The sequence below is a fragment of the Strongylocentrotus purpuratus genome, unplaced genomic scaffold (genome assembly GCF_000002235.5).
Source record: "Strongylocentrotus purpuratus isolate Spur 01 unplaced genomic scaffold, Spur_5.0 spur5_scaffold_1, whole genome shotgun sequence".
NCBI classification, from domain to species: Eukaryota; Metazoa; Echinodermata; class Echinoidea; order Camarodonta; family Strongylocentrotidae; genus Strongylocentrotus; species Strongylocentrotus purpuratus.
The window spans coordinates 52,901,087-52,911,703 of record NW_022145594.1 but is presented as its reverse complement, the minus strand read 5'-3'; the positions used below and the strand labels follow the sequence as shown (position 1 = coordinate 52,911,703).

General features: G+C 38.0%; 1 protein-coding gene across 1 annotated transcript; it reads left to right on the top strand.

Annotated features, from left to right (window-relative positions):
• Positions 1 to 4,236: 4,236 nt before the first annotated feature.
• Positions 4,237 to 9,590, top strand: LOC105440142. Its single transcript, XM_030978940.1, has 4 exons — positions 4,237 to 4,344; positions 8,058 to 8,405; positions 8,840 to 9,208; positions 9,493 to 9,590. Exons 1-4 carry the CDS (start codon positions 4,269 to 4,271, stop codon positions 9,588 to 9,590), a joined length of 891 nt encoding a protein of 296 aa, XP_030834800.1. The 5' UTR covers positions 4,237 to 4,268.
• Positions 9,591 to 10,617: the final 1,027 nt, after the last annotated feature.

Sequence of the window (10,617 nt, the reverse complement as noted above, 5' to 3'; positions counted from 1 at the left end):
CTCCAGCGCCAAGCGCGGAAGCTTTTAATTTTCATTAAATCATTAGAGAAAGAAGACGATTCGTTGTACCGTTCTCGAAAATAATCCTCGTCGGAATTTAGTTCCCCCTCCATCCTGCGCAAAGCTCGGAAGCTTTTACGTTTCATTAAATCATTAAAGATTCGTATTACCGTTCTCGCCTCTGAATTCAGGTTCCCCCCTCCCGCGCGAAGCGCGGAAGCTTTGACGTTTCATAAGATTATGAGTGAAAAAAGACGATTCGCTGTACCGTTCTCGATTCTTATTCCTTGTCTGAATACAGCCCCCCCCCCGATCATCTCCTGCGCGAAGCTTTGACGTTTCATTTAATTATTAGAGAAAGAAAACGATGCGTTGTACCGTTCTCTATACTCTTAAAGATAAACTTGAGTTCTGGTAAAAAAAGAAAATGAATTCTCACAGAATCTAACGAAACTTACACTGAATGTTCAAGATTACAAATAAATGTCATGTGCCAAACAATTTTGGAAGAAAATGTATACTGGCTGAGTAGTGAGCATAGAAAGATAAGGAAATCAGGGTAGTACTAGCCCCGACACCATGTGTGTTGTCCCATATAAATCTTTCAATGTAAGTGATTGTTACTTTACCAAGACTCTGCCAAATTTATGATGATTTTGATGACTCCAGAACCTTGCATTACACAACATTACTTACATGCTATATGATCAACTTTTCTGATCCATTCCACACCTTTTCTTTTACATTGCAATCGCATTACCAGAACTCAAGTTTATCTTTAATCCTTGTCTGAATTTCAAAGATGTTCTTTGTCTGCTCCTTTTGCTTCCTACGTCCTCTTCCGATTCAGATAAACACATTTTGATACCTTGTCCGACCCCGCAAGCTCAGGGGTTTAAGGCAATAAATTACGGTCAGGTAAGCATTCAGGGGCCCGCCTTAGGGCCCCTGGTGGTGTCGAGGCGGCGGAGCCGCCCCGGAAGCTAAGGGGTTTTAGGCGTTTAATTAAGGTCAGATGAGCATTTTTTGTGTTATACCTTATTATTTTGTGACACTGGCAGGTCACTATTTGGCGTGGGGTCCAGGGGGCGGAGCCCCCAAAAATTAGGGGTTTTAGGCATTAAATTACCGTCAGATGAACATCTAAGGGCCCGCCGTAGGGCCCTAGGTGGAATCCAGGGGGCAGAGCCCCCGGAAGCTTAGGGGTTTTAGGCATTTAATCACGGTCAGATGAGCATATTTTGATGCCTCATTATTTTTTAACACTGGCAGTTAATATAACTATTCTTTCTTTCTTGCTCTCCTTCTATTTTATTTCTCTTTAATATACTTTTTCAAAAAAAGTGTGGGGGGGGGGGGGGGGGGGAGCTCGAGGCTCCCGATCACGGCCTTACCTCGGGCCCTGACATATAGGAATCTCAAGAATCAGATTTCTTGCCTGGCTGTAAATTTAGGAATTTGTCATTTTCCAACAAACACATACAAACGTATAATTTACTAAAAAAGTGAGGAAAAATCTCGGAAATTATGTAATTTCAGCATTATTTGTAATCCACCGTTGTGGAATTAGAAATAAACCATTTGAATTTGATTTCCCCAAGCCCCCCCTATCAGTACCCCAGTATCTCCTATTTTCCTTTTTTCTTTCCCTTTCCTTCCTTCTCTCTTATTTTTTGATTGGGGGGGGGGGGGTCAGCAGCCGGGGAGGCAAAGCCCTTTCGGCCCCCGATCTCCTTCTTCCCCCTTTTCTTTTCTTCCTCTTCTTTCTTTCCCTTTCTCTCCTCTTTCCCTTTCCCTTCTTTTCCTTTCTTCTCTCTTTTTTTTTTTTTTTTTTTTGCGGGGGGGGGGGGGGGGGGAGGGGCCAAGGCCCGCTCGGCCCCCCCCCCCTGGATCCGCGCCTGGAATATTTAATGGTTATTACTCGCAAAATGACCATCAATATACACATTTTGAGACAACCGTATATGAGACAAGAATAAATGGAATTCTCGCTCATACGGCTTCATCAGGAATTGATGAATTTATTCAATTTATTCAATCAACAGCTTTATAGAAATGCAGTGCGCCAAGATAATGCAAAGCCGCAGCGTTAAAAAGCAACGAGCTAAATGTTAAGCGCGAAGCGCAAAAGTGCAAAAAAGAAGTAGAGAGTGGGAGAGAGAGATACTGAGAGACAGAGAGGATACAGGCGCGTAGCCAGGGGGCGATGGGTGCGGTCGCTCCCCCCCCCCCAAAAAAAAAAAACTCCGGCCAAAAAAAGAGAGAGAGAGAGAAAGAAGAATGGAAGAGGGCGTAGGAAGAAAAAAAATTAAGAGTCGAGAACGGTACAACGAATCGTCATCTTTCTCTAATAATGTAATGAAACTTAAAAGCTTCCCGGCGCTTCGCGCGGGAGAGGGGGGGGGGGGGGGAACTGCATTCAGACAAGGATCAAGAGTCGAGAATGGTACAACGAATCATTTTCTTTCTTTAGTAATTCAATAAAGCGTCAAAAGAAACTGAATTTAGACAAGGATTAAGGGTCGAGAACGGTACAACGAATCGTCTTCTTTCTCTAATAATTTAGTGAAACATCAAAGCTTCCGCGCTCCGCGTGGGACGGGGAAACCCCCTCCCTGCAGCCATGCACCCCCCTAAGGAGCGCGCTTCGCGTGCTCACTACCGCCCCTAAAATAAAATCCTTGCTACGCGCTTGAGAGGATAATAACCCAAGTTGCAAGCCCATGTGGGACCCACACGGGTTCCATATTCTCTGAAATGTTTTTGAGGGTGACTTGAAAAAGTTAATAATTTGTAAGGGAGGGGTGCAACCTGCCACACGCTTCTACCTCTTGGTTGCTTTGATCCATTGCCAAAAATATTTTGGCACCTATCATCCCCCCCCCCCCAACCACGGATACAAATCGACACCGTTGCTTGGAGGATAACTCTATCAAGACATAGCATGAAACCCCTGATTAAATATTCATACTTCGAACAATACAACTTTTAAAAAGTGGGACATTTTTTCTGACTCACCCTGTATATATATTTTTTTAAATTTGATTTCAGTCGTGGTTTACAAATAACGTGAAAAGCTTCATTTTCCGGGATTCTTCCTCACTTTTTTTGTACTTTTGTATGCGTATGTTGGAAAATGACAAATTCCCAATGTACAGTCAGGCAATAAATATGCTTATTTAGAGGTCTACATGTCAGGGCACACGGAACAGCGTAGCTCTGGGGCTCGAGCCCCCCCCCCCCCCCCCCCCCCCCACCCACGACACACTTTTTGAAAAGTATATTAAAGAGAAGTAGACAAAAAAGGGAAAAAAACGTGTAAAAACACGTTAATTTAACCTTCTTTTTTTAAGGAGATGGGGCCCTCCTGGCGTTTAAAGGTAATACAAAGTTTTGGGAAATTTTGAAAATTGGGTGGATAGTAAATCTTTACAATTTTGGTATATTTGGATGCCCCTGTGGATGCATAATAAACACACACAAAAATTAGCCCCTGAAACATTTCTGTTTTCCAGAAAAAATGAATATAAACATTTACCGGTGCTCCCGGTAAATTTTGATAAATTTCAAATAGCGCCTATGGCCGTACAATGGTAGCTTCGACCATAACAATATTAGAATATGTAGTTGTAATATATAATTTCCAAACGGGAATAGCTTATCGGTCGATTTTAGTCAAGAAACATTGTTTCATAGCCAAATTAATATCTTGACCTTGAGAGGGAGCTATACAACATAAAGAGTTTATTATTTATAATTTCATAACTTCGGACTTGATTTCAACCGCGACGACGATCAATGAATATTGTAGGAACGCATATGCTTCCAATATTTTAATTTAAACCGAATTCATGACCCCATACCAAAACTTTGTAATACCTTTAAGGGGGGGGGGGATTTTTCAAATTTTCGAGGGCCAAAAAAAAATCAATGTGATCACTAAACCGCCCCCACTGTGCGAATTTTCGGCCGGCGCAATTTAAAAAAAGAAAGAAATGTGCTCACTACATTCAGTAGGAGTGGGGTGATGCGGATATTTTTGTATGCCCCCACCCCACCCCTCCCCCAACGTTTTTGCTCATGTGCTAGTATACGAGTTGGCAAATCTATGCAGAACGGGGTGAGACGCTTGCCCTCTACGGTTTGAAATTGACATTCGGGGATACCCCTGTGACGTTATGCTGGAAAAACCCAGTTTAGTGTTGGTGTGGTGGTCGATGGATGGTGATCATTATTGCCACACGTTTACACGATCACGACCAATTAAGATGGACCCTCGTATTGGCAGTCTCTGGCTTTTCGCGACATGTGTGGGTATTGTTATGATATCATGCTACATTTCAGGTAAGAGAATAGAGATTCCACCATTATTGTAAACCAGGGCCAGGCTGTCAACTTTGGGGAACTGTATAATTGGCCCATGGGTACAGTGCATGAAGTTTAAACCGCGAAAGGGTGCGGTTACTAGTCTTCCACATCAGTCGTTTATAATAGAATCTAAGGAATAATTCAATTTCAATTCAGAACTTTTTTATTTCAGACTCAGCTGCATAAGACAAAGTTCCATACTATATAGGGGAAAGAGCTGAGCCATGATGAGTATAATAACAACGAATCTTTCAAAGAGTATAACAAACTATAACTATACTTTACTAGGTATATAGTAACTCTAACTTCTAAGCTGTACCTGTATTGTAAGATTAAAATAAGTACATGTATAACAATTATGTATTGAAGCTGTAACAATCTCTGCTCAACAACCAGGACAATATACTAATAATAGATAACTATTATAACAAACAACAAAGACTATACTGCCCCCATGAGAGGCTGGATACTGGAGAGTCCTTGGTAACACTTACATAATGACCCGGCATAATGATCAATCAGCAGGCTATTCAGCCAAAATCTAGTCCAGAGGCCCGATGTGTAACTAAGACAACTATAGAAATTTAAATAATTTTAAAATTGAAATAATCAAAGTTGTAACAGATTGAATATAGGATTTCCCGGCCAAATTCGCGAGTTTGTCATTCAAATTCATTTACTTTGCATTTAAGTTAGCGCAGATCAGCTTTGCCATGCCAATTATCATTCAATTTTCCCGATTTTGTATTTAATTTAGGATTTTGGTTGAAGGATTTCAAAGATCTGTCATTCAATTTAGAAACTGCTCAACTAGCATTCAAATTAATCGTCACTTGTCGAGGCGCCATTTTTATCATTCAAATTAACATCTGTCATTCGTATTTGAATTATGTGTATTCAAGTTAGGAATGTTAGGGGAAGAAATGCAACACACGTTTACATTTTTTTTTAAAATGCAATTAAATGCATGATTTGCCATTAGGGTCTTTTCTGTTATTCCATTTATTAATTTTGAGGACAATGTATATGGATGTAGTCAGACATTTGGGTAAGAAGGGGCGAAATCAAGGGATATGGCATTTCTGCACGGACATGTTCATATACCCCGGAAAAGAGGGGATACAACAATACCTATCCCAGTCACAATATTGTACCCTTTCTCCATAATGAAATTGTGATAAATTTATGATGAAACACAAGACAAACAACTTCCTTACATGAAAATTTACAAAAATATTGAGACCATCAAGTCTGTAGATGTAATTCTTTTTATTTTTCTTAACAATCTAACTTAAAGGCTGATGAATATCTGATAAATCTAAAATTATATAAAGAGTATAAATGCAAGAAAAAAGAATATGATGAAATACACATGGAAAAACAATCTTGAAAGAAAAAGAATGAGCTATATAAAAAGTGTATAATAAACGAGAAATGTATATTGACCATCAATTTAAGTGCACAAAGTGCTAATTTGAATGCTACAAATGAATTTGAATGCTAGAAGTACACCGTTGCGATGTAAAAAAAATTGTGTTGCGCTAAATGGAATGACCAAATAAAGAAGCACTTTGTTCATTAATTTGAATGAAACATACATAGATTCTAATGAAAACTTCATAGATTTGAAATCTAGAAAAAGGAATATAAACCCGAGATACACACGACAGCACTAAAACCGTCGAATTTGAATGCAAGACAAATTAATTTTAATGACAAACTCGCAAATTTGGCTGGGAAATCCTATATTAAATGATGTTGTTGTTGTTTTAGTTTTTATTGGTTTGTATCATTTATTTATGAATATTTACGCCAAATTCAAGTTGCATTAACAAAATTAAATGGAAGCAGAAAAGAGAAGAGAAAAAAATCTTAGCTGTTCAATTTTGCGCATTTTACAGAGATTCCAGACAGACTGTCTACACAAAATCATTGACCTTTTTTTGTGTATCTTCTGGCCGGTCCGGTTCGTTACATTGAACAGGCTTCTCGGCTTGCATGTTCAAGGCAGCCGTAATAAACTAACTACTTTTGAGTAGTCTTGCAGATCAGGCGTTTATAAGAACTAAATCAATAAATAACATGAAACATAATCAAATAATTTACTTAAATATTCTAAAACTTCAAATAAAGGTGTTTACCTAGTCTTGCATATCAGGCGTTTATTTATGAAAATAACACACAATAATATCCATTCCTTTATAATGTATGGAATTCCTTTTTTCATGTAAAATAGTCTTGCATGATTAACAGTCCTTACAAATAAAATTAGAAATAAAAATAAGTCGCAAATTTACTTCTTCTATTTTAATCAGACACACGTTTATGAATTTATCTTACATTCAATTTAATTTGATTAAAGAGAAAATTGAAGAAAACTAGGGATTCGCAATATGCTTTTTCCCCCCTTTTTTTCTCACTTTGCCAAAACAAATTGGGGTTCAAACCCAAGTCGGTGCTCTCATGCCCTTTCGTAAAGCTTTACTCATCATCAGATGTTCTCCTTCAATATTTCATTGATTGTGTTTCATGTTAGTCCTATTTATTGATTTAATTCTTATATACGACTGATCTGCAAGAGTACGTAAAAACTAGTTATAGTTAATTTTCAATCTGTTTCAATTTTGATTATTTCAATTTAAACAACTTGAATTTCTATTCCTTACATTCTATTATAAATGACTGATGTGGAAGACTACTTAACACACTCTTTCGCGACAACGAAATCAATAGGCCCCCTTTTTTTGTTTTCCTTCAGATTATGTACAATTCGTGAGACCCAATGATGAATGGAATGAAAATTAGTTTGGCATGGATTAACTTGAGCATTTGATTAACTAAAAAGTATAAGTTAAAAGTGTTTTTCCTTATGATGCCTTTGGAACTGTTATTTCATTCCTCTTTTTTTGTTAAAACCACCTCCTTATACAGAGCTGCCAACTAGTACGGATTTCCCGTAATTGGTACGGAAATTAACGACCTTTACGGAATGTTGTCTCAAATTACGGATTTTAAAAAATAATTTTTTTTTTTTTTAATTTTTTTTTATTAATGAATTAAATATGATTTATCGTAGCGAGTGCTGTGAATAGGAGCCATTTTTCATGATAAACTGTGTTGTGATGACCTGAAATTCAATACTTAACATCTTTGTGTGAGTAAAATCACCAAAAATTTCAGATAATCATGCGTCCGCGCAGTGTTGGCGTGTCGTTTTTTTAGATTCATAGCGCCGCATAAGAAATTACTGATTTATACCCCAAATTACTGATTTTGAGCCTTGTGATTACTGATTTTCTGTTCTGGAGGTTGGCAGCTCTGCTTATATGAAGCTTTTCGGAAAACAAAGAAATGTCCTAGGCACAACAACAGTCCATTGGCAAATCTTATAAACAATAATAGCATGTCTATCAAAAACTTTTTTCACTTTACTGTGCTTTCATTTTAGAGCACTGTCATTATTAAATAGAATTATAATACAGCCCGAAAAGTAGTCCTGTTTGTCATCAGTTCACTACTATTACCTAAACGATCGATGTAAGCCAGCAAAAGATCCTACAAATTTACTTTGAAATTGCCATTCTCTTTCATGATATATGCCGTGGAAGGTGATGCAGGGCCCCATTATTTACCCTTTTCCAAACTCCTTATAAGTTTGGTCATTAATTTATCCCATATTTTTTACTCAGGTGTTGCTTGTGATGTTCCTGATGATGTTGTGTACACTGATGGAGATAAAACAGTCAAAATTGGGGACAGCGTTGTCCTGAAATGTCAGTTTCGTGGGACACCATCAGCTGTCTACTGGAAGAAAGGAGATGACCCCGAAAGAGCACCAAACCTTGTGTCGTGGAATACAGGAGACCCTGTTACAGGATCATGTGTAGGTGAAAGGCCATGTCAGATCATGGAGATGAATGCAGAGTTCTCCTTAATCATCAAAGAAGTCAGCATTGCAGAAAAAGGACAATATGTATGCAGGGTATCAAACTACAAGGGGATATGGATACACAACTTTACAGACATCAGTGTTTTTTGTGAGTAATGGGTTAGACATGTTTTACTAGACTATAATTTTCGAAGTCATAACAATTAATCATGCATTAGGCTTGATAAATGACCATATAGGCAGATCCAATGGATCGAAATTGGCCGCCCCTTTCATAATTGCTACGCTCCCTCACACGTTTATTCTAAGTTGTATAACTTTCTTGAAGCGCTGTCTAATCGGATATATTTCAATCCTTTCTAAGATGATTTAAAAACAGGGAAGAAAAAATAGAGAGAAAATCGGAACCCAGAAAGCCCTCCTTCTGTGTTATTAGATTCCTTGCATGCAAAGTTAGACAAATATCGTTAGATACTGCAAAAGATATTTCTTTAGGAACATGCCTGCTTGTTGCCTGTTTGTATTTAGTACCTCTTTCAAAGAAAGATATTCAATGATTGTCAACTTTGTTTCTTGGTATAGCTCGTCCCATGGAACCCTACCCAATCATCAATGAATGTCAAATGAACTCTCCAAACGACACTGAAACTACCTGTACTATTTCAACTAACCAATCAGTTGAGATAAGCTGCTCTGCGTCAGGTTACTATCCAGATATCGAGCTTTACTTTCTACATGGATCCACACGTCTTTACACGAAAGACCCGATTGAAGTAACAAATCTTGACGGGACGAAAAACAAAACCCTTTCCGCCATCGCTACAGCCAGTGAAATCAGCTATGTTTGTTTTGCATCTATTCCTGGATCACAAGAGCAGAGAACGACAACTTTTCTAGTTACTGGACCCACAATTCCGATTGACAGGAGAGATGGAAGTGTAGCTAAAGTTGGTAAGAACCTGTGTATAATTCCATTTCTTAATTTTTCATTATTTAAACCATTTATAAACAAAATCAGAAAAGGAAAATAGATAGAGATTGGATGCTTAAAAAGATTTACATTTCAAGGTACGTGTTATATACTATGCTTCAACACTGTTTAAAAGGGCGTACAACAATATACAGGTTTTTTTCCCATATCAATTAGACTTTACGAATGTCCACGGAGGAGGAGAAAACGAGATGAGTACAAAAAAAGCTCCTGTCTATTTACAATATCTTTCATTTATCTACAGTTGTACCAATATTCATCATTCTATTGGCTGTGATCTGTATTTCAATCATACTGTGGCGTCGAAGGAAACTACAGAGGCGTCAAGGTATATTTAGCTAGCTCTTACAGATACAAAGTTGTGATTTGGTCAAATGCTCGTCACGTGATAGAGTTTGCGTTGATTGTAATTAGCATATTTTCACTCCAGGTCATTTTTTGATGTTATATATTGACCAACCGGTCAAATTAGTGTATTTGTGCGTCATACCATATCCAATCAACCCTGTGCGCATTAGCCCGTACCAATTGATTGCATTGCAGAGATGCCAACCCTCCCGATTTCATCGGGAGGCTCCCGATAATTCACCCCAACTCCCGACCTTACGATCACCATCCTTATCCTCCCGATTTATTATAAAAAATTAAAAAAATGATTTTTTTTTTTTTTTTTTTTTTTTTTTTTTTTTTTTTTTTTTTTTTTTTTTTGGCGCTTATCAGTATATATATCTGTGAATTGAATGAGAAATATCGTCTGTTAACTTTAGCATGTAGTAAATCCACTATATTAAAAGACAAATTAAGAGTAGCGAAAGATTGTTTCAGCATATGGATCGCCGTAACCAATGCGTGGATATTGACACAGAATCCAAATGGCGGAAAATCAGCTAAAGAAGACCAAGAAATGGTATCAGAAGTATAAGACCGAACACTGTATCATATATATGAAAGGAATTCATCATGCATTTTGTACAATTTGTATGTTATTTTAAAAAAAAGTGGGAATTATTGAACTAAATACACATGTAAAATGCTGCAAAATAAGGCTCAGATTGCACCAGAGAGCATCTAGAACCCCAGAGCTTCCAGGGCCCTAAGGCGGGCCCTGGACCCCGGCCGCATGGGTCGGGCGCTACGCGCTCGAGATGTGCGCTACGCGCACATTATTTGGTGTCCGTTACAAATCCTCCCTATTTATGTTTTCCAAAAGTTGGCATCTCTGGCATTGTCTTAGCTACAAATGTACATGTACGTGCATCTGTCGTGGAAGGCTGGACGGCTTGAGAACAAACAAGGCATGAGATCACAATTATTCTTTGTTTTAGATAACAAAGTATCATAAAGGCTATCTACTATAACAGACATTGAC

What these genes read in the sequence shown, in the direction of transcription:
- LOC105440142 (XM_030978940.1), top strand. Translation starts at nt 4,269, where the DNA reads ATGGACCCTCGTATTGGCAGTCTCTGGCTTTTCGCGACATGTGTGGGT. An exon ending in GATATCATGCTACATTTCAG is followed by an intron (nt 4,345 to 8,057) that starts GTAAGAGAATAG and finishes TTTTTTACTCAG; the next exon opens with GTGTTGCTTGTGATGTTCCT. An exon ending in TGGAAGTGTAGCTAAAGTTG is followed by an intron (nt 9,209 to 9,492) that starts GTAAGAACCTGT and finishes ATTTATCTACAG; the next exon opens with TTGTACCAATATTCATCATT.